This window comes from Papio anubis, chromosome 1 (genome assembly GCF_008728515.1).
Source record: "Papio anubis isolate 15944 chromosome 1, Panubis1.0, whole genome shotgun sequence".
In the NCBI taxonomy this organism is placed as follows: Eukaryota; Metazoa; Chordata; class Mammalia; order Primates; family Cercopithecidae; genus Papio; species Papio anubis.
In genome coordinates, this window is record NC_044976.1 from 30,560,863 (window position 1) to 30,585,151 (window position 24,289).

At 45.8% G+C, this 24,289-nt stretch overlaps 1 protein-coding gene across 4 annotated transcripts in view; it reads left to right on the forward strand.

Moving 5' to 3' along the window:
* Nucleotides 1–24,289, forward strand: part of HDAC1 (histone deacetylase 1) — a 42,701-nt gene that overhangs the window by 11,140 nt on the left and 7,272 nt on the right. For 3 of the 4 annotated variants that reach the window (XM_031666619.1, XM_031666623.1, XM_031666620.1), the window contains exons 3-4: nucleotides 14,024–14,141; nucleotides 22,409–22,483. In XM_031666619.1, coding sequence (XP_031522479.1) covers nucleotides 14,024–14,141; nucleotides 22,409–22,483 — 193 coding nt within the window. The remainder of the gene's footprint in view (nucleotides 1–14,023; nucleotides 14,142–22,408; nucleotides 22,484–24,289) is intronic. The other variant, XM_031666622.1, reaches the window with a different exon arrangement.

The following is a 24,289-nucleotide window of genomic DNA, read 5'->3' on the forward strand; positions in this document are numbered from 1 at the left end:
ATCTCTGCTCCCTAGAGCTCTGCTCCCTGCAGGCTGGAGTGCAGTGGCGTGATCATAGCTCACTACAGCCCTGAACTCCTGGGCTCAAGTTATCTTCCCACCTCAGCCTCCCAAGTAGCTAGGACTACAGGCAGGCACCACCATGCCTGGTTTTGTTTTGTTTTTTTTTTTTTTTGAGACAGGGTCTCACTTTGTCACCTAGGCTGGAGTGCAGTGGTGCGAGCTCAGCTCACTGCAACCTCTGCTTTCTGGGCTCAGGTGATTCTCCAGCCTCAGCTTGCCAAGTAGCTGGATTTAAAGGTGTAAGCCACCATGCCTGGCTAACTTTTTGGTAGAAATGGGGTTTTACCATTTTGCCCAGGCTGATCTTGAATTCCTGAACTCAAAGCAATCCGCCTGCCTTGGCCTCCCAAAGTGCTGGGATTATAGGCGTGAGCCACCATACCCAGCCTCTCTCGGCTAATTCAAAAAAATTTTTTTGTTGAAACAGGGTCTTGCTGTTTTGCCCAGGCTGGCGTCAAACCCCTGGCCTCAAGAGATCTTCCTACTTTAATCTCCCAAAGTGCTGAGACTTTAAGCATCAGCCACCATGCCTGTATTCTTTTTAAAAAATTATAAAAATGATTTTTATTTTTTACCTGCAGTTCCAAGCACAGTATGTTTTAGTTTTACATGTTTGATTGTTATATAGATGGAGCCATACAGTATTTATTATGTGACTTTCTTATTTTTGCTAAATATGTTCTTGAGACTCACCCATGTTGATACATGTAGCTGTATTTATTTATTTATTTATCTATTTATTATTATTATTTTTTTGAGACAGAGTCTCGCTCTGTTGCCCAGGCTGGAGTGCAGTGGCGCGATCTCGGCTCACTGCAAGCTCCACCTCCCGGGTTCACACCATTCTCCTGCCTCAGCCTCCCCAGTAGCTGGGACTACAGGTGTCTGCCACCATGCCCGGCTAATTTTTTCTATTTTTTAGTAGAGACGGGGTTTCACTGTGTTAGCCAGGATGGTCTCGATCTCCTGACCTCGTGATCCGCCCACCTCGGCCTCTGAAAGTGTTGGGATTACAGGCGTGAGCCACCGCGCCTGGCTGCTGTATTTATTTTTACTGAATTTCATTGAAATAAATGTATTCTAGTCTGTTATCTCATTGATGGGCATTTGATTTGCTTCTGGGGTTTGACTATTGCAAATACTGCTGCTATGAACTTTCTTGAACATGTCTCTTGATGCATATATGCTAAAGTTTCACTAAAGGATATACTAGGAGTAGAATTGGATCAGGACATATGCAAATACTCACCTGTATTAGATAAAGCCAAAATAGTTTCCAGTTGCCAGCTATGTAAGAATTGCAGTTGCTCTGAGTCCTTGCCAAAACTTGATTTTGTCAGATTTCAATTTTTTGTTGTTGTTGTTGTTGAGATGGAGTCTGGCTCTGCCGCCCAGGCTGGAGTGCAGTGGCCGGATCTCAGCTCACTGCAAGCTCCGCCTCCTGGGTTTACGCCATTCTCCTGCCTCAGCCTCCCAAGCAGCTGGGACTACAGGCGCCCGCCAACTCGCCCGGCTAGTTTTTTTGTATTTTTTTAGTAGAGACGAGGTTTCACCGTGTTAGCCAGGATGGTCTCGATCTCCTGACCTCGTGATCCGCCCGTCTCGGCCTCCCAAAGTGCTGGGATTACAGGCTTGAGCCACTGCGCCCGGCCAGATTTCAATTTTGTTGCTAATTTAGGTAGACATGAAATGGTATCTTACTATTATTTTAATTTGTATTCCCCAATTCCTATTCAACCGTTTTGCCCATTTTCCTATTTGGTTGTCTTTTTTTTTTTTTTTTTTGACACAGTGTCTCACTCTGGCACTCAGGCTGCTCACCGTGTCCTCCGCCTCCCAGGCTCAAGCCATCTTTCCACCTCAGCCTCCTGAGTAGCTGGGACCACGGGTGCATGCCACCACGCTCGGCTAATTTTTGTATGTTTGTAGAGATGGGGTTTTGCTGTGTTAACCAGGTTGGTCTCAAACTCCTGGGCTCAAGTGATCTGCCCACCTTGGCTTCCCAAAGTGCTGAGATTACAGGCATGAGCCACAGTGCCTGACCCATTTCTTTTATATATTAAATGTCCATTTTTACTTATTCATTGCATATATACTCATCAGGCACCTATTTTGTGCCAGGCAGTATGTGTGTGTCTGGCTTTGGGCTCTCTGTTCGGTTGACTTGGTCTGCTTATTGACCCATATGCCAATACCACAGTGGCTTAATTACTTAATTTATATTATAGTAAGTCTTGTTATGTGGTAGCACAGTTCTCCCACTTTTTTCTTCTGAAAAAGTGATTTGGCTATTTGCCTTTTCACTTTTTTTTTCTTTTTCTCACTCTTTTTTTTTTTTGAGACAGAGTTTTGCTCTTGTTGCCCAGGCTGGAGTGCAATGGTGCAGTCTCAGCTCACTGCAATCTCTACCTGCCGAGCAGCTGGGATTACAGGCATGCGCCACCATAGCCAGCTAATTTTGTATTTTTAGTAGAGATGGGATTTCTCCATATTGGTCAGGCTGGTCTCGAACTCCCAACCTCAGGTGATCCGCCCACCTTGGCCTTGCAAATTTTGGGATTACAGGTGTGAGCCATGGCACCCAGCCTCTTTTTCTTTCTTTTAGAGACAGTGTTTTACTCTGTTGCCTGGGCTAGAGTACAGTGGCACAGTCATAGCTTATTGCAGCCTCAACCTCCTGGACTCAAGTAATCCTCCCTCCTCAGCCTCCTGAGTAGCACTACTTTTTAATTTAATTGTGATTTTGATATGCGTTTCACTAATTCACCAAGGTCTATTTAGATCTGATTCTGTTGTTTGTTTTGTTTCTGTAGGATCCTGGACTGTGTTTCCTGTGTATTTTGTGATTTTGTACTGTGGGGTAATGCAGTAGCCCACTCTTATCTGAGCGGGGATACTTTCTAGGACCCCTAGTAGATGCCTGAAACCATGGATAGTACTGTACCCTATATATGTTATATTTTTTCCTATACATATATACCTCTGATAAAGCTTAATTTTTAAATTAGATAGAGTAAGAAATTAACAACAATAATAATAAACTAGGACAATTATAACAATAAACTGTTTGCAGTTTCATGCATAGAAGATTCATTCTTGGCCAGGCGTGGTGGCTCATGCCTATAATCCCAGTGCTTTGGGAGGCCAAAGCCAGTGGATCACCTGAGGTCAGGAGTTCGAGATCACCTTGACTAACATGGTGAAACCCTGTCTCTACTAAAAATACAAAATTAGTCAGATGTGGTGTCACATGCCTGTAATCCCAGCTACTCAGGAGGCTGAGACAGGAGAATCATTTGAACCTGGGAGGCAGAGGTTGTAGTGAGCTGAGATCGCACCATTGCACTCTAGCTGGGGCAATGAGAAACTCCTTCCCAACAATAAAAAAAAAAGAAGATTCATTCCTACTGTAGATCTTAGCTCTTAGCAACTTCAGCACAGGATTTTTTTCTTTCCTTACTGTATTGAGAACTTCAACCCTTTCATATAAAGGAAGCACAGCACAGCTTCTCTTTGGCATATTGCCAACATCACTACTCTTGTACTTTGGGGCCATTATTAAGTAAAACAAGGGTTTCTTGAACAGAAACACTGCGATACCTTGATAACTGACCTGATTACTGAGAGGTCTACTAAGTGACTCACAGGTGGGTAGTATACAGCGTGGATATGCCAGAGAAAGGGATGATTCGCACCCAGGGGACAGACCTGGATGTTACAGAATTTCATCATGAATGGCTCATAATTTGAAACTTATGAATTGCTTATTTCTGGCATTTTTCGTGTAATGTTTTTGGACAGTGATTGTGTGTCACTGGAACTGTAGAAACCACAACTGAGGATAAGAGGGCACTGCTGTATTCTTTGGAACTTTTTTTTTTTTTTTTTTGAGACAGAGTCTCGCTCTGTCGCCCAGGCTGGAGTGCATTGGCGCGATCTCCACTCACTGCAAGCTCCGCCTCCCAGGTTCAAGCCATTCTCCTGCCTCAGCCTCCCATATAGCTGGGACTACAGGCGCCCACCACCGCGCCCGGCTAATTTTTGTATTTTTTTAGTAGAGACGGGGTTTCACCGTGTTAGCCAGGATGGTCTCGATCTCCTGACCTCGTGATCCACCCGTCTCAGCCTCCCAAAATGCTGGGATTACAGGCATGAGCCACCGCGCCTGGCCTCTTTGGAACTTTGAGTCCTGGGATGAAGATGGGTTGTTAGAAGGTGATTTGCTTTTACTTTGTAAAAGAGGTGGCATTTGAGATGAGCTCTTTCCTTCAGAGATTTGGGATAAGGGACGAATTTCAGATAATAGGAAGAACATGAGCACAAACACTGTTGAAAAGCTCTATAGCTCTCTAGGTCTTAAGGAAGAGTTGTTTGGAGTATAATATTTGTGAAAGAGAGTGGGGCAATTACATTGGGAAGGGAACCATGTGAAATTTCTTGATTGCTATATCAAAGAACTTAGAATCTTTACTTCGTCAACAGGGTGTCATTGAATGAGAGCAGTACATTAACGTTTTAAGATTTTTGTGATACCAGTATGGAAGATGGAAGATGATAAGGCTGGATAGAAATAGGACCAATTAGGAGGCCAAAAATACTCCAAGTGAGATTTAATTTATATATGGGTTTTGTTTTGTTTTATTTTTTCTTTTTACTTATTTATTTTTTTTTTGAGACGGAGTCTCGCTCTGTCGCCCAGGCTGGAGCTCAGTGGCACAATCTCAGCTCACTGTAAGCTCTGCCTCCCAGGTTCACGCCATTCTCCTGCCTCAGCCTCCCGAGTAGCTAGGACTACAGGCGCCCGCCACCATGCCTGGCTAATTTTTTGTATTTTTATATTTTTGTATTTTTAGTAGAGACGAGGTTTCACCGTGTTAGCCAGGATGGTCTCATGATCCGCCTGCCCCGGACTCCCAGGCGTGAGCCGTGGCGCCCGAACTGTTTTATTTTTTGAGATAGGGTGTTGCTCTGTCATCCAGGCTGGAGTGCAGTGATGTGATCACAGCTCACTGCAGCCTCACCCTCCTGGGCTCAGGTGATCCTCCCACCTCAGTCTCCTGAGTAGCTGGGACTACACTGTGTGCTACTATACCTGGCTAATTTTCATATTTTTTATAGAGATGGGATTTCCCCTTGTTGTGTAAGCTGGTCTCAAAGTGCTGGGCCCAAGCAGTCTGCCCCTCTTGGCCTCCCAAAGTGTTAGGATTGTAGGCATGAGCCAACACACCCAGCCAAGAGTTAACTGGTTAGGTCAACAGTTACTCATTGAGCAGCTGCTGTATGTCAGGCACCATGCTTGTTGCTTCAAATAAAGGTAGAACCTGCTCCTGGCCTCCCAGAGTAGACCAAGCAAACATGCAATTTCTATGCAGTTTGGTGAGTGAAATGATAAGGGAAGTACAGGCTTCTTAGGGTAACATTTCAGAGAGTTACTTAACTGAGATTCTGAGAGGTCAAGGACAGCTTTTTGGGGGAATTGGCTTTTCTTCTCTCTCTCTCTCTCTCTCTCTCTCTCTTTTTTAAGAGACAGCCTTAGGCCAGGCGTGGTGGCTCAAGCCTGTAATCCCAGCACTTTGGGAGGCCGAGACGGGCGGATCACGAGGTCAGGAGATCGAGACCATCCTTGCTAACCCGGTGAAACCCCGTCTCTACTAAAAAAATACAAAAAAAACTAGCCGGGCGAGGTGGCGGGCACCTGTAGTCCCAGCTGGTCGGGAGGCTGAGGCAGGAGAATGGCGTGAACCTGGGAGGTGGAGCTTGCAGTGAGCTGAGATCCGGCCACTGCACTCCAGCCTGGGCGACAGAGCGAGACTCCGTCTCAAAAAAAAAAAAAAAAAGAGACCGCCTTGGCCGGGTGTGGTGGCTCACGCCTGCAATCCCAGCACTTCGGGAGGCCGAGGCAGGCAGATCACTTGAGGTCAGGAGTTCAAGACCAACCTGGCCAACATGGTGAAACCCTGTTTCTACTAAAAATACAAAAATTAGCTGGGCATGGTGGTGGATGCCTGTAATCCCAACTACTCGGGAGGCTGAGGCAGGAAAGTCGCTTGAACCTGGGTGGCAGAGACTGCAGTGAGCTGAGGTTGCACCACTGTACTCCAGCTTGGGCAACAGAGCGAGTCTAAAAAAAAAAAAAAAAAAAAAAGCCTTGCTTTGTTGCCAAGGATGGAATGCAGTGGCTATTCCTAGGTGAGATTATAATGCACTATAGCCTCAAACTCCTGTGCTCAAGTGATTCTCCTGCCTCAGCCTCCCAAGTAGTTGAGACTACAAGTGTGTGCCTGGGTTGACTTTTAATTTGCAATCTAGAGGTTGAGTAGAGGGTGTGAAGAGAACAGTGTTCTAGGTCATAGCATGTATAAAGGCCTAAAGGTGAGAGAGACGGCCCTTGGGGAACTGCAAGCAAAATGGTGCTTGGCAGATTGGCACAGTGAATGAGATCAATTCAGCCTCTCAAACATGTTTTATTTATTTATTTATTTTATTTATTTATTTTTTTTTTTGAGACGGAGTCTCGCGCTGTCGCCCAGGCTGGAGTGCAGTGGCGCGATCTCGGCTCACTGCAAGCTCCGCCTCCCGGGTTCACGCCATTCTCCTGCCTCAGTCTCCTGAGTAGCTGGGACTACAGGCGCCCACCACCGCGCCCGGCTAATTTTTTGTATTTTTAGTAGAGACGGGGTTTCACTGTGGTCTCGATCTCCTGACCTTGTGATCCGCCCGCCTCGGCCTCCCAAAGTGCTGGGATTACAGGCGTGAGCCACCGCGCCCGGCCAAACATGTTTTATTTAACTCACAAAGTATTTTAAGGGCTTTACGTTAGTGACCAACCTTTAAAAAATGAAATCTGTCCAGAAAGGATCTGGCAGTTGGGCTCAAATTCCCTCATGGCAGTCATCAGCTAGAGCTATGTAAATAAAGGCTGTCCTCTGCTCACCAGTGTTTTGTTTATGTTTGTTTTAAGCACCAAGTTAGTTAGCTAAACTGGCCCTTATGAGTGCTTTGAGTTTGGTGTTCCCTGGGATAGAGCACAAAATATTTAGGGGAGTGCAAGTAGGGTGAGCAGGCAGATTATTCTGGTTTTCCAAGCCAGGTTAAAGAGTTTGAACTTGATATTTTGAGTAATGAAGCCATTGAAGTGTTTTTAAAGGGGAGTGGCATGATTCAGTTTGCATTTTAAGACTGATAACTCTATAACAGGCACAGTGACACATGCTCGTAATCCCAGCTACTAGCAAGGGTGAGGCAAGAGGGTCACTTGAGCCCAGGAGTTCAAGACCAGCCTGGGCAACATAGGGAGATCCTGTCTCTAAATAAAAAAGAAAAAGACAGGCCGGGCATGGTGGCTCACGCCTGTAATCCCAGCATTTTGGGAGGCTGAGGCGGGTGGATCACCTGGGGTCAGCAGTTTGAGACCAACCTGGTCAACATCCCCATCTCTACTAAAAATACAAAAATTAGCCGGGCGTAATGGCGAGCGCCTGTAATCCCAGCTACTTGGGAGGCTGAAGCAAGAGAATTGCTTGAACCTTGGAGGCGGAGGTTGCAGTGAGCCAAGATCGTGCTGTTGCACTCCAGCTGGGTGACAAGAGTGAAACTTGGTGATACAAAGAAAAAAAAAGGCCAGGCGCGGTGCCTCACGCCTGTAATCCCAGCACTTTGGGAGGCTGAGACGGGCGGATCACAAGGTCAGGAGATTGAGACCATCCTGACTAACATGGTGAAACCCCGTCTCTACTAAAAATACAAAAAAATTAGCCAGGCGTGGTGGCGGGTGCCTGTAGTCCCAGCTACTGGGGAGGCTGAGGCAGGAGAATGGCGTGAACCCAGGAGGCGGAGCTTGCGGTGAGCCGAGATCGCGCCACTGCACTCCAGCCTGGGTGACAGAGAGAGACTCTACCTCAAAAAAAGAAAAAAAAAGAGAGAGAGAGAGAGAGAAAGAAAGGGGGAGAGGGAGAGAGAGAGGGAGAGAAAGAAAGAAAAAGAAGGAAAGAAAAAGAGAAAGAAAGAAGGAAGGAAAGAGAGAAAAGAAGGAAGGAAAGAAAGAAAAGAAAAGAGAAAAGAAAGACAGACAGAAAAGTCTGCCTGTAGTATTGAGCATAAATTAACAATGGTTAAGAGAGAGGCTAGGATACCAGTTAGGAGATTGTTGCCAGAATCCAAGTCAAAAAAAATGGTAGCCCCGAAATGGAAGTGGACAGATTTGACAGATAACACATTGGTGGTAGTTTCAAGAGAAGCTGAATGTAGTGGATGAAAAAAGAAGAATCAAAGATGTTACCCCAGACCGGGCATGGTGGCTCATGCCTGTAATCCTGGTACTTTGGGAGGCCGAGGCCGGCAGATCACCTGAGGTCAGGAGCTTGAGACTAGCCTGGCCAACATGGTGAAACCCTATCTCTACTAAAAATACAAAAATTAGCTGGGCGTGGTGGCGGGCACCTGTAATCCCAGCTGCTTAGGAGGCTGAGACAGGAGAATCGCTAAACCTGGGCAGCAGAAGTTGCAATGAACCGAGATCATGCCATTACACTCCAGCCTAGGCGACAGAATGAGACTGTCTCAAAAAACAAAACAAAACAAAAACAAACAAACAAACAAAAAAAAGGTGATGCCCTAGCTTCGATCTTGAACAGCTAGGTGGTTGGTGCTGAGAATAGGAAACCTGGGAAAGAGGGGCATAGGAAAAATAGGGTAGTAGATGCAATCAAGATTATGGAGGCACGAGAGAGACTGGCAATGGATTGAAACGGGAAAGCAAAAGAGGGCAGAGTTTAAAATGACACTTAGGTTTTCAGCCTGAGTAGACGTTGGTATCATTAACAGAAATAGTGAAAGAGAACTTCTGGAAGTTAAGTGGAATTTGAGTGCTTCTAGGCTCTCAACAACGAATTGTTTAGTCCAGTTGAATTTGAAGTGCCTTTAGGATTTGTGGGTGGAGCAGACTGAGAAGCTATTGGACGTAAGAATCTGGAGCTCAGAACTAAGATCAAAATGGAGTTTGTGCAGTCATCTGTGTAGAAGGGATAGCCAGACCAGAGTTTTGATGACATTAGGAAGAGGGTAAAGGGCTTAGTATAGTAAAAACAACTTGGTATTTGGAGCCAAGTCTTTTTTCTTTCACTGTAGGTGTTTTGGTTTGCCTTTTTAGAGATAGGGTCTCACTGTTTGCCCAGGCTGGTCTTGAACTCCTGGGCTCAAGTGATCCTTACATCTTAGACTCCTGAGCAGCTGGGACTACGGTGCATGCCACTGCACCTGGCTTCACTATGGCTGTTTTTGATAAAACAGTATCTGTCGTTCAGTCTTGTATGCCGCATTAAATTAAGTGAGGATTAAATGAGAGTCAAAGTACCTGGAGCCAGATCTCTGGATTCCTTCCAGTTTACCAGCTGCGTAACCCCAGGCAAATTACTTAACCTCTCTCTTTTGTAGTTTCCTCCCTGTGAAATAAGGATAATAATAGTATGAATTTTTTTTTTTTTTTTTTTTGGTGATGGAATTTCACTCTGTTGCCCAGAGTGCAGTGGTGTGATCTCGGCTCACTGCAACCTCTGCCTCCTGGATTCAAGCGATTCTCTGCCTCAGCCTCCCGAGTAGCTGTGATTACAGGCGCCTGCCACCACGCTCGGCTAATTTTTTGTATTTTTAGTAGAGATGGGGTTTCACCATGTTGGCCAAGACTGGTCTTGAACTCCTGACCTCAAGTGATCTGCCCCGCTCAGCCTCTCAAAGTGCTCGGATTACAGGCATGAGCTATTGTGCCCGGCTGGGAACTTTTTTTTGTTTGTTTTTTGTTTTATCAGATGGATTCTCACTCTGTCGCCCAGGCTGGAGTGCAGTGGCACCATCTTGGCTCACTGCAACCTCTGCCTCCCAGATTCAAGCAGTTCTCTGCCTCAGCCTCCTGAGTAGTTGGGATTATAGGTGCATGCCACCATGCCCGGCTAATTTTTGTATTTTCAGTAGAGACGGAGTTTCACCATCTTGGCCAGGTTGGTCTTGAACTCCTGACCTCTTGATCCACCCTCCTCAGCCTCCCAAAGTTCTGGGATCACAGATGTGAGCCTCTGTGCCCGGCCAAACTTTTTTTTTTTTGAGACAGAGTCATGCTCTGTTGCTCAGGCTGGAGTGCAGTGGCACGATCTGGGCTCACTGCAACCTCTGCTTCCTGAGTTCAAGTGATTCTCATACTGCAGCCTCCCGAGTAGCTGGAATTACAGGTGCCTGCCACTGTGCCCGGCTAATTTTTGTATTTTTTGTAGAGATGGGATTTTGTCATGTTGGCCAGGCTGGTTTCAAACTCCTGGCCTCAAGCAATCCTCCCACCTCGGCCTCCCAAAATGCTGGGATTATAGGCGTGAGCCAACGTACCTGGCCATGAACTTTAAAAGGTGTTTTTTTTGTTTTTTGTTTTTCAGAGATGGGGTCTTGGGAGTCTGAACCTATTCTGGCTAGGAGAGGTTGCCCGATAATTTATTTTATTTATGTATTTTTTTGAGCTGGAGTCTCGCTTTGTTGCCCAGGCTGGAATGCAGTAGCATGATCTCAGCTTACCGCAGCTTCTGCCTCTGAGTTCAAGCAATTCTTCTGCCTCAGCCTCCTGAGTAGCTGGGATTCCAGGCACCCGCCACCACTCCCAGCTAATTTTTGTATTTTTAGTGGAGATGGTGTTTCACTATGTTGGCCAGGGTGGTCTCAAACTCCTGGCCTCAGGTGATCTGCCCACCTCAGCCTCCCAAAGTGCTGGGATTACAGGTGTGAGCCACTGTGCCTGGCCCTGATAATTATTTTAAAAAAGAGAAAAAGACAGGGTCTCACTATGTTGTCCAGGCTAGCCTTGAAGTCCTAGGCTCAAGTGATCCTCCAGGGCTTAGATCTTTAAAAGGTTGTTGTGAGAATCATATGAGATAGTATTTAAAGTGTCTGAAAGAGTGACTGTCATAGAGGAAACAATAAATGTTGGCTGTGTATTGAAAATGCTTTATAAACTACAGAAAATATGGCAGGTTCTCAAATAACATCACTTCGCTCAGCATCATTTAATTACAACGTTGAGGAGAAAAATAACTGATATCTGGCGTGGCCACTATCTGTGTGGTGTTTGCACATTCTCCCCTTGTCTGTGTAGGTTTTCTCCGGGTACTCCAGTTTTCTGCCACATCCCAAAGATGTGCATGTGAGGTGAGTTGCCATGTTTTCATGGTCCTAGTCTGAGCAAGTGTGGATATGGGTGTGAGTGCACCCTGTGATGAAATGGCATCGTGTCCAAGGTTGGTTCCTTGTGCTGAGCTGCAGGGACAGGCTCTGGCCACCCTTGGAAATGAATGATTGAATTCAAATTATTGTCAAATAAAAATTCATGAAGTAGACAATAATCATACAGATGCACAACAATAAAAGATGTGATACAGAAACACTCAGTGAGCCAGCCTGCCATATTTATTATTGTTTGTTTTTGAACTGCATGATGGTAGAAGGTTCTCCTTACAATTTTCACTTTGCATACATTTATTATGTGATTTAACCCACCACCACCACAACCACCATCACTCACTGGTTCACCAAAAATTGGGTAAATAATAATGTATATATTTTTTGAGACGGGGTCTTGCTCTGTTGCCCAGGCTGTAGTGCAGTGGCAAGATTACAGCTGACTGCAGCCTTGACTTCCCTGGGCTCAGGTGATCCACCTTAGCCTCTTGAGTAGCTGGGACTATAGGCAAGTACCACCACAGCTGGCTAATTTTTTATATTTTTGTAGAGACAGGGTTCACCATGTTGCCCAGACTGGTCTCAAACTCCTGGATTCAAGTGATCCACCTGCCTTAGCCTCCCGAAGTGCTGGGATTTTAAGCATAAGCCACTGCACCCAGCCCAATAATCATCTTCCTTATTTTTATAAATCTTTCTTAAATATAGGGATAGTTCACATTTATTTCAGTATTTAATGTTTGAAGTGCTTTGGGTCTTTATTTAGAATTTTAGTGATGTTTTTGTGACAGAAATATGCTGTAGGAGCTTAAATTCTTGTTTATATCAATTATCCTATGGTAAAAGTGGTTTCTTAATACATTATTTTGCCTACAGTCACAATTTCCAGGAACCTGTGGATAACATTAAATGAAGACTTTTGTTGTATTGGTAATTAGAGAGGCAGAGGGTCATCTCTGAAGAAGACCTACCTTTAAGGGATGGGAGGAAAAGAAGAGAATTTTAAAAAGAGGGAAGGAGGAATCAGAATGTTGGGATAACCAGGAAATTATCTTGTCAAGGAAGTGGCAAGGGGAGGATGTGATAAAAATTGTTGATGTGGGCTGGGCGAGGTGGCTCACGCCTGTAATCCCAGCACTTTGGGAGGCCGAGGTGGGTGGATCACGAGGTCAGGAGTTCAACACCAGCCTGGCCAAGATGGTGAAACTCCGTCTCTACTAAAAAAAATACAAAAATTAGCCGGGCGTGGTGGCACGTGCCTGTAATCCCTGCTACTCAGGAGGCTGAGGCAGAGAATTGCTTGACCCCGGGAGGCGGAGGTTGCAGTGAGCCGAGATCGTGCCATTGCACTCCAGCCTGGGTGACAGAGCAAGACTCCATCTCAAAAAAAAAAAAAAAATTGTTGATGTGATGACTTATAAAGGATTTCCCATCTGTTTCAGTTGTCATTAGATACCCTTTTTTCATGAACTCTTAGAGCCATTTTGTCCATAATTTTATGATACATATATATACATATTTTTTTTATTTTTAATTTTTGAGCGGGAGTTTCGCTCTTGTTGCCCAGGTTAGAGTACAGTGCCGCAATCTCAGCTTGCTGCAACCTCCACCTCCTGGGTTCAAGCGATTTTCCTGTCTCAGCCTCCTGAGTAGTTGGGATTACAGGTGCATGTCACCACGCCCAGCTAATTTTTGTATTTTTTGTAGAGACCAGGTTTCATCATATTGGTCAGGCTGGTCTTGAACTCCTAACCTCAGGTGATCTGCCCGCCTCAGCCTAGGCGTGAGCCACCACACCCGGCCAGTTTTATATAATATTTAATAATAAAAAGTAATAATTTTGTAGGCCGGGCACGGTGGCTCACGCCTGTAATCCAGCACTTTGGGAGGCTGAGGCCGGCGGATCACCTGAGGTCAGCAGTTCAAGACCAGCCTGACCAACATGGCAAAACCCCGTCTCTACCAAAAATACAAAAATTAGCTGGCTTGGTAGTGGGCACCTGTAATCCCAACTACTCGGGCGGCTGAGGCAGGAGAATCTCTTGAACCCGGGAGGCGAAGATTGCAATGAGCCAAGATCGCGCCATTGCACTCCAGCCTGGGTGACAGAGTGAGACTCCGCCTCAAAAAAAAAAAAAAAGAAAACATTAAAAAAAAGGCCTGGTGCGGTGGCTCATGCCCGTAATCCTAGAACTTTGGGAGGCTGAGGCAGGCGAATCACAAGGTCAGGAGATCGAGACCATCCTGGCTAACACTGTGAAACTCCGTCTCTACTAAAAATACAAGGCAGAGCTTGCAGTCAGCCGAGATCGTCCCAGTGCACTCTAGCCTGGGCAACAGAGTGAGACTCTGTATCAAAAAATAATAATAATTATTATTATTATTATTTTGTAAAGCACCTTACAGTTTACAAAGAGATTTAACAACCTCTTCCGATTCTCTTAACTTCCCTGTGTGGTCCATGTTGTCCCTGTTTAATAAATGAGGAAATGGAGGTTCAAGAGATAGTAACTTGCCTAAGCAACAGAGCTTGAGTTACTCTAGGCCTTCTGATACTCTGTCTCCTTTGGTAATCTTGTTTGCCTAGTTATCTTGTAAATCTCTTGAGACCTGAATCTAATCAGTTATTTCTTTTTATTCTTTATAGCACCTAGCTCCGTGCTGCGCAGGAAATAGAAATATTCAAACTAGATTGAGTGAACTGGCCGTGGTCAAAAATAACTTGCCCTTTCTCCCTTCTGCCCTCTAGCGCCCTCACAAAGCCAATGCTGAGGAGATGACCAAGTACCATAGTGACGACTACATTAAATTCTTGCGCTCCATCCGTCCAGATAACATGTCGGAGTACAGCAAGCAGATGCAGAGATGTAAGTCCATTCTGTTCCTCCACACTCTCAAGCCCCCAGTTGTATCTTACTTTCCACTGCAGAGGCCCGCTCTGCTGTCCTGGCACCTCCCATTCAGTGGACACCAGATTTCCCCTACCTCCTAAAGGTGCCAGAGTGCTTTTTCCCCTCAAGTCGGGTTTTTCGTGTTTCCTGATTTGTGAACAATAGAGGTAGTACTTTTTCTGGTTATGTTCACAACACTGTCCCAAGAGTACTGTAATTATTGTAGTGGAAAAAGCACTGACCTGGGACGGAGAGACAGTAGATACAGTAAAATTTAACTCTAACTCTCAGCTGACTGGGCAAGTCACTTCTCAGATTTTTGTAAAGTGAACTGGGCCATGTGATCTCTGATTTCTGTCCAACTGTAACTGTTTTAACTTAGTGGGTATTGATTGAGAATTTAGAGGCCACTCAGGACAGATTCTAGATGGTGTAATCTTTGAGATGAGGTGATTGCGCCCCTGGCCCCTTGGACTTGAAACTTCAGAGCAGGTCTCATCTTGGAAGCCACGCTTAGTTTGTAGGAATCGTGGGAATTATTTTAGCTGTGGGGAAAAAAAAAAAAGTATTCAAATTTGGAACAAAACTATCATACCTGACTTCCCCCTTGTGTTATTTTAGAAATTATCTCTTAGCACCTAAGACTTCATATAGTGTAACAGCATTGACCAGAAGAAGTTTTGATTAATTTATGACAGCTTAGATTGAAGTGTCAGAAAATATGCGGCACTTGTTTATTGCTGCTGACCACAAGGTAATCTTATTCCCAAGGAAGAAAGGTATTTATAACTATTATTATAACTAATAATAACTGTACAGTGGTATTGATGACAGAACCACAGAGACCTTCCTTGAAGCATTAAGCTTCTTTGCTACCGACAACTCCAGGAGCTGCCAGCCGCTGTGAGTGAGGTGTTTGCTCTGAATTGCAGGGTCTTATTTCCCTCCAAGATGAGTCAAATTCAAATTCATGCCTTTCCTGTAGAGATGGCTTTAGAGGTTTCCATAACCCATTTAGGCCAAGGATCAGGCTCTATTCTCAGCAGAGTGGGCTGTCACTAGAGGAGCAGCTTGCTATTAAAGTAAGAAAATAAGCTTTCATGTCTTAGTTTGAATCCTTGGTCTCCTAGCCCCTCTCGTGTTATTTCCCCGCCCCCTTCTTTTTTTTTTTTTTTTTTAGACAGTTTCACTCTTGTTGCCCAGGCTGGAGTGCAATGGGGCGATCTCTGCTCACCACAACCTCTGCCTCCCGGATTCAAGTGATTCTCCTGCCTCAGCCTCCCGAGTAGCTGGGATTACAGGGATGTGCCACCACACCTGGCTAATTTTGTATTTTTAAGTTTCTCCATGTTAGTCAGGCTGGTCTCGAACTCCTAACCTCAGGTGATCCACCGGCTTTGGCTTCCCAAAGTGCTGGGATTATAGGCGTGAGCCACTGTGCCTGACCTGTTTTCCCTCTTTAAGAGGAAGACAGGACAGGCACAGCGGTTCATGCCTGTAATCCTAGCACTTTGGAAGCCCAAGGTGGGAGGATTGCTTGAGCCCAGCCAGGAGTTTGAGACCAGCCTGGGCAATATAGTGAGACCCCCATCTCTACAAAAAAATTAAAAAATTAGCTGGGCATGGTGGTGCACACCTGTGGTCCCAGCTACTCGGGAGGCTGAGGAGGGAGGATCTTTTGAGCCTGGAAGGTCGAGGCTGCAGTGAGCCGTGATTGTACTACTACACTCTAGCCTGGGCAACAGAGTGAGACCAAAAAAAAAAAAAAAAAGACATTAGTGCCTATTTCCTAGTGCAGGATGAGGGGATAAGTAAAGATAATGTATTTAAAGTATCTACCCTCAATGAATTGCTTTTGATATTTTGCTGTTGCATAATCGTTTTTGCTATTATGACTTACTATTTTTATTATTTACAAACTCATCAAGGCAGACAAAATACTATGCCCTTAGGAGTGTGCAGGTTCTGCTCTGGTGCTCCAATTTTTCTGAATCCAGCATTCTAAAGTTGTACATTAAAAATTCAGTCTGGCTGGGCATGGTGGCTCACACCTATAATCCCAGCACTTTGGGAGGCCAAGGCAGGCAGATCACCTGGGGTCGGGAGTTTGAGACCAGCCTGGCCAACATAGTGAAACCCCGTCTCTACTAAAAATACAAAAATTAGCTTGGTTTGGTGGTACGTGTCTGTAATCCCAGCTACTCAGGAGGCGGAGGCAGGAGAATTGTTTGAACCCAGGAGGCAGAGGTTGCAGTGAGCCGAGATCGTGCCACTGCACTCCGGCCTGGGTGACAGAGCGGGACTCCATCTCAAAAAAAAAAAATTTGGTCTGGGCACCTATAGTCCCAACTACTCAGGAGGCTGAAGCAGGAAGATTGCTTGAGCCCAGGAGTTCAAGGCTAGTTTGGGCAATATAGTGAGACCTGATCTCTAAAAAAAATTTTTTTTCTAATTAAAATAATTAGGTCTTGGATTTTTCTGTCATCAGAAATGGGGGGTAGGAAGAATAAGCCTCTCTAAGGACTTCAGAGTACCTCACTGAGTTGATTCATAGGGTTATGGAGGGTCAGAGTAGACAAAGACTTTAGATGTCACTTAACATAGTGCTTTATAACCTGGGGTATCTACGAAGACAGTAATGAGCTCTTTTTAAAAAAAGAATTATTTTTATTTTTATTCTTGTTTTTAGAGATAGTTTATCATCCAGGGTAAGTACAGTGGCAAGATCATAGCTCACTGCAGCCTCAAATTCCTCTTTTTTTTTTTTTGAGACGGAGTCTTGCTTTGTCGCCCAGGCTGGAGTGCAGTGGTGCGATCTCGGCTCACTGCAAGCTCTGCCTCCCAGGTTCACGCCATTCTCCTGCCTCAGCCTCCAAGTAGCTGGGACTACAGGCGCGCACCACCATGCCCGGCTAATTTTTTGTATTTTTAGTAGAGACGGGGTTTCACCGTGTTAGCCAGGATGGTCTCGATCTCCTGACCTTGTGATCAGCCCACCTCGGCCTCCCAAAGTGCTGGGATTACAGGCGTGAGCCACCGCGCCTGGCCTCAAATTCCTCTTACTCCTTAACTTGCCCTTCCTTAGAATATGTACCAATATCTAACCTAGGCGCTGGATGTAGTAGAATGCACCTGTAATGCCAGTGCAGGAGGGATAGCTTGAGGCCAGGAGTTCAAGACCAGCCTGGGCAGCATAGTGAGACCCCCATCTCTTTAAAAAAAAAAAGTAAAAAATTAGTTGGGCATGGTGGCACATGCCTGTGATTCTGGCTACTCAGGAGCCTGAGGCAGGAGGATCCCTTGAGCCTAGTTCAAGCCTGCATTGAGGTATGGTCTCATTTCGCCACCACACTCCAGCCTGGGCAACATGGCAAGAACTTGTCTCGATAAAAAAAACACACATGGCCAGGTGCGGTGGCTCATGCCTGTAATCCTAGCACTTTGGGAGGCCGAGGTGGGCGGATCACGGGGTCAGGTGATGGAGACCTTCCTGGCTAACACGGTGAAACCCCGTCTCTACTAAAAAAAATACAAAAAATTAGCCGGGAGTGGTGGCAGGTGCTTGTGGTCCCAGGTACTCGGGAGGCTGAGGCAGCAGAATGGCGTGAACCTGACAGGCGGATCTTGCCATGAGCTGAGATCGCGCCACTGCACTCCAGCCTGGGTGACAGAGCGAGACTCCTTCTCAAAAAACAAAAACAAACAATCCAAAAAATAAACCACACACACACACACACAAAAACATCCCACACACCTAACCGAGGAAGTTACGCTTGTGATAAGATCGAGTAAGTCAGGTTTTCTTGCTTGTGGCTGAAATGTAATAAACCCTTTCTGGTCACTTTGAGAGCCTTGACCAGAAGTTCTGACCTAGTATTTAGCAAGTGAAAATGGGAACACAAATAAATGCACTTAGGGGGCTTATGGTGAAAACATGATAAAAGGGATTGGTAAAAAATTAGGAGACATTCTCATCCATTTTACAGACATGTAAACTTTCCCAGTCACACAGCAAGGTGATGATAGAATGCAGAATGGAACTCTAGGCCCCCAATTCTGGAGTTTTAAAAAATGTAGTGTATATAAAATATTTTAGACACACAGGCCAGGCAAGGTAGCTCATGCCTGTAATCCCAGCACTTTGGGAGGCTGAGGCAGGTGGATCACTTGAGGCCAGGAGTTTGAGACCAGCCTGGCCAGCATGGCGAAACCCTGTCTCTACCAAAAGTACAAAAATTAGCCATGTGTGGTGGCGTGTGTGCCTGTAATCCCAGCTACTCAGGAGGCTGAGGCATGAGAATTGTTTGAACCTGGAAGGCAGAGGTTGCAGTGAGCCAAGATCGCACCACTGCACTTCAGCCTGGGCGACAGAGCAAGACTTCATCTCAAAGGAAAAAAAAAAACCAAAAAAAACCAAACATATTTTAGACACACACAAAAAGCATAAAAAATAATATAATACACTTTCGGAGGTCAAGGTGAGCGGATCACGAGGTCAGGAGATGGAGACCATCCTGGCTAACACGGTGAAACCCCATCTCTACTAAAAATACAAAAAAATTAGCTGGGCGTGGTGGCAGGCGCCTGTAGTCCCAACTACTCGGGAGGCTGAGGCGGGAGAATGGCGTCAACCCAGGAGGCGGAGCTTGCAGTGAGCCGGGATGGTGCCACCGCACTCCATCCTGGGCGACAGAGTGAGACCCCGTCTCAAAATAAATAAATAAATAAATAATAATATAACGAACATCGGCTGGGCGCAGTGGCTCACGCCTATAATCCCAGCACTTTGGGAGGCTGAGGCGGATGGATCACGAGATCAGCAGATCGAGACCATCCTGGCTAACACGGTGACACCCCATCTCTACTAAAAATACAAAAAATTAGCCGGGCGTGATGGTGGGTGCCTGTAGTCCCAGCTACTCGGGAGGCTGAGGCAGGAGAATGGCGTGAACCCGGGAGGCGGAGCTTGCAGTGAGCTGAGATCCCGCCACTGCACTCCAGCCTGGGCAACAAAGCCAGACTCTGTCTCAAAAAAATAAAAATAAAATAATAATAATAATATAATGAACATCCATGTGCCCACTACCCAGCCTGAGAAAGAAAACATTATTAATACAGTTGATGCCCCCTTGGGCATCTTTCCTTGATCACATACCCTTTCTCTCCCACTCCCCCAGCCCCCCACCCCATTACCAGCACTGCCAAGGTATAAGCACTATCCTGAGGTTAGTGTTTAATCCCCACACTTCTTTCTACAGTGAGCATTTGACTGCCTTCTCTGCCTCCACCTCTCACCCAGTATTGCTTCCCTTTAGTCTAAAACTAGCCTGAGCATGAGAAAAGTGTTTATAGTGGAAAGAGAGAAACCCATAGAAAAGTCCTCCCTAGCCTCACAGATTAGCTCACATGAGTATCTGCTCTTCCATTTGCCCCCTTTCCATCTCTAATCACATAGTTTATTGACTGGGAATAAATGGGCTGGTCATTTCAGCCACATGTTGGTTTGGGGCCTGAAGAAAAATATTTTTTTTTCTCACCTCCAAAACACCCATTCCTTCCCATGGAGGCTCCATATCCCAAATAAGAGTATAAACAAAGCTTTGGAAACGCAGGCAGGCCAAACCCTGTGCAGGAGGAAGTGGCCAGAGAGGGAAATCAGTCGCCAATGGATAAACAGCTGGGGCCCAGGGACCAAAGTTCTTATTTACACAGTCTCCCAGCGTTTACCCAGGAAGTGAGGAAGAGACCCACCCGCTGCACACTCCCTCATGCAGCCACGCTTCTGCAGAGCACCAGATCTTGGCACCCTCCAAGTTTAGGGCAGAACCAGAGCTGGTAACTCTTGTAGTCATTGTAGATCTTGAGCTTCAACTGTGTCGTGAGAGTTTACCAGCATGGTCCAAACTGGGCTCTTCTGCTGTCACCCCAGGGCTGCTCCTTCCTCTGCTTTTGGAACTCTTGTCAGTAACAGTGGGTACAGTAGAAGGCTGGGCAAGAGAATAAGTATGCAGGCCCATACTTCCTGCCTCTGACTTCCTGTAGCTCATCGATGTCTCAGCAGTTACTTTTTTTGTTTTTTGTTTTTGAGACGGAGTCTCACCCTGTCGCCCAGGCTGGAGTGCAGGGGTACGATCTCGGCTCACTGCAACTTCCGCGTTTTGGGTTCAAGTGATTCTCCTGCCTCAGCCTCCCAAGTAGCTGGGATTACAGGCTCATGCCTGGCTCATTTTTGTATTTTTAGTAGAGGTGGGGTTTTGTCATGTTGGCCAGGCTGGTCTCGAACTCCTGACCTCTAGTGATCCACCCACCTTGGCCTCCCAAAGTGCTGGGATTACAGGCATGAGCCACCACACCTGGCTGGCAATTACCTTTTCTGTAAGAGGTTTGGAGCTATAAAGTTCCTCTAGGTCTGAGTCTACAAGCTCCAGGTGTGCTTTCCTTCCTGTTTTCATTTCATTTGCCTTGTTGTTTGCATATGTTTCCACATTATGTACTACTTGGTACTTTTACCCCATTAGGCTCGACAGTTGTCACTGTGAATGTAACAGTAAGACACTGGACTATGGGAGTCAAGACACCAGGACCCTGATTCTGGTTCTGCTACTGCCTGGTTTTATAACCTTGGGCAAATCACTTAACTGCCCGGTATCTGTTCCTCCGCGCAGTGGGGTTGATATCTGTCTTGTCCAGCTCATAGAGTTGTGAGGATCACACGAGGTTGTATATGTGAAAGGACTTAGAAAAGGGCCAGGATATATTTTCACAGGCTTTTAAGACAGACAAACCAGCTGGGCGCGGCGGCTCACGCCTGTAATCCTAGCACTTTGGGAGGCCGAGGCAGGCGGATCACAGGATCAGTAGTTCGAGACCAGCCTGGCCAACATGCGAAACCCCGTCTCTACTAAGAATACGGAAATCAGCCAGGCGTGGTGGGGGCAGGTGCCTGTAATCCCAGTCACTCGGGAGGCTGAGGCAGGAGAATCGCTTGAAACTTGAGGGCAGAGATTGAAGTGAGCCAAGATTGCGTCACTGCACTCCAGCCTGGGCAACAAGAGCGAAACTCTGTCTCAAAAACAAAACAAAACAGACAAACCAAAGCTTGAGGCTTGCATACTGCTTCTGCCATTTACTAACAGTTCACCTCTCTGAACCTGTTTCCCTACTTTTTTCCTTTTTTTTTTTTTTTTGAGACAAGGTCTCTGTCTCGCCCAGGCTGGAGTGCAGTTGCGTGATCTCAGCTCACTGCAACCTGTGCCTCCTGGGTTCAAGTGGTTCTTGTGCCTCAGCCTCCCAAGTAGCCAGGATTACAGGCACCTGCCTCCACACCTGGCTAATTGTTATGTTTTTGGTAGAGATGGGGTTTCGCCATGTTGCCCAGGCTGGTCTCGAGCTCCCAGCCTCAAGTGATCCTCCTGCCTCAGCCTCCCAAAGTACTGGGATTACAGGTGTGAGCCACTGCGCCAGGCCCTGTCTCCCTATTTATAAGATGGGACCAAATCTTACCTCAGAAGCTTGTGTGAAGATGGATGATCTCGGGTATTTAACGCATGTAGCGCAGTGTCTGACACATTGTAAGTGCCTAGTGAACAATGTTCTCTGAGTCTCTGTTCTTGCCCCTTGTTTGTCAGCAGGCGTGAGGTCCAGAGGGTAAATTTTTCTCCCTCCAGAAACAAACCAACATTTTCCAAGTTGCTAACTGCTTCTCCATATTAGATTTTTGTTAATTTTCTGACCAGTGGGTGAGGTGGGATATCAGTATTGCTTGTTACAGATAATGGGCTAAGACCAGGTGTGCACATGCCTATTGGGAGGCTAAGGCAGGAAGACTGCATGAGACCCACGGAACATAGTGAGACTCTGTCTCTACAAAAAACAAAAAAAATTAGCCGGGTATAGTGACATGCACCTGTATGTAGTCCAAAGTACTTAGGAGACTGAGGTGGAAGGATTTCTGGAGCCCAGGAGGTTAAGGTCAAGGCTACTGCACGTGAACCATGTTTGCACCACTGCATTCCAGCCTGGGCAACAGACCAAGCCCCTGGCTCTAAAAAAGAAAAAAATAATGATGGACTAAAGCTCAAAGATGTTAAACAACTTGATGCAGTCATATAGCCAGTAAGTAGTAGAGCCTGGACTAGAACCCACACCTCCTGAATTTAAAGTCTATGTTTTTTTCCATCAGCTCATAAATATGTAAACTAAAGGAAATTGTGGAAACTAACCTTTTGCTTATTTCTTTCAAGTCAACGTTGGTGAGGACTGTCCAGTATTCGACGGCCTGTTTGAGTTCTGTCAGTTGTCTACTGGTGGTTCTGTGGGTAAGGAATATTCATCCTCCCACCAGGGGTAGACTGGGTTGTTCTAGTGAGGTCTGCCTTTTAGGCTGCTATCCTAGTTGGCTGATCTGAAACCATGTAGAATGGTCCTGTGGTTTTTACTTAAGTCTCTAAAGTGGCTGGTGTAATGTCTCACACCTGTAATCCCAGCACTTTGAGAGGCTGAGGAGGAGGATTGCTTGAGGTCAGGAATTCAAGACCAGCCTGGGCAACATAGTGAGACCCTCGTGTCTACAGAAAAATAAAGTAAAAACAATTAGCTGGGCATGGTGGCTTGTGCCTGTAGTCCCAGCTACTCAAGAGGCTGAGGCTTAAACCCAGTAGGTTGAGGCTGCAGTGAGTCGTGGTCACACCACTACACTCTAGCCTGGGCAACAGAGCAAGACTCTGTCTCCAAAAAAAAAAAAGTTTAAAAAGTCTCTAAAATGTCCTTCTGGTTCAGTCCCAGCCCAAGTTCAATCTCTGACATGGTACTGACAGGTGTCCTTGACTGTCCTCTCCTACTGGGAGATCTTATGTACAGGAGTTCCCTGCAGACCTCCTGGGGTTGTTAAGATGCTGTATGTAAAAGCAATTTGTGAACTGCAAAGTGCTATAAAAATGGAAGTGTCATCATCTGTGAATCTGTCCTATGAAAAAGTATGGTAATTACCTTTAGAGGTCAGAAATACTCCCCACGTGTCTCCCACTTCCATTTGCAACTTTTGGGTTATCTCCAGGATGACTCTAAACCCTTTCTTAAATATTTATTTCCCTGTGATCCCCCACCAATATAATCATTGTGTCCACCCCCGCTGCCCAGCCAGTATAATCGCAGAAAACAAAGAAGTGCACAGAAAAAAACACAGTCACCCATAGTCCCAGGGTTGGTGGATAACCTCTGTCACCATGTTGGTGTTTGGCCATTCTTTGGTGTATGTGTTTATATCTGTATAACACATATACAACATCTACATTTTACAAAAGTAGGTTATATACATATCACATATATATGGTTTTATGCCTGCATTTCCTACTTAACGAAATTGTCTGTAGTTTTCTACAGCTTGCTTTCTTGTGGCTCTATGATTATTCCATGTTGTGGATTTACTTGAGTTGATCTAATCTGTCCCTCTTCTTGATAATTTGGATCTATCTATGCTTTTATTGCTGTTAAAATCAACACTGCAGCCGGACACGGTGGCTCACGCCTGTAATCTCAATCCTTTGGGAGGCCGAGGCAGGTGGATCACCTGAGGTCAGGAGTTTGAGACCAGCCTGGCCAACATGGTGAAACCCCATCTCTACTAAAAAATACAAAAATTAGCCAGGCGTGGTGGCACACGCCTATAATCCCAGCTACTTGGGAGGCTGAGGCAGGAGAATTGCTTGAACCTGGGAGGTGGAGGTTGCAGTGAGCCGAGATCGCGCCACTGCACTTTAGCCTGGGTGACAAAGTGAGACTCCATCTCAAAAAACAACAACAAAAAATTAACACTGCCACAAATGCACTTGCACACATGGGTGTGTATTTCTCTTTTACTTCTTCTGGGGCCTATTTGTGCTAGTGCTTTTTGACCTAGTGTATCGGCACTATCTTTGGTCATTTTTTTTCTTTCTTTCTTTCTTTTTTTTTTTTGAAGTAGAGTCTCCCTCTGTCACCCAGGCTGGAGTGCAGTGGCGTGATCTTGGCTCACTGCAACCTCCGCTTCCTGGGTTCAAGCGATTCTTCTGCCTCAGCCTCCCCAAGTAGCTGGGACTACAGGTGTGTACCACCACGCCCAGCTAATTTTTTTTTTTTTTTGTATT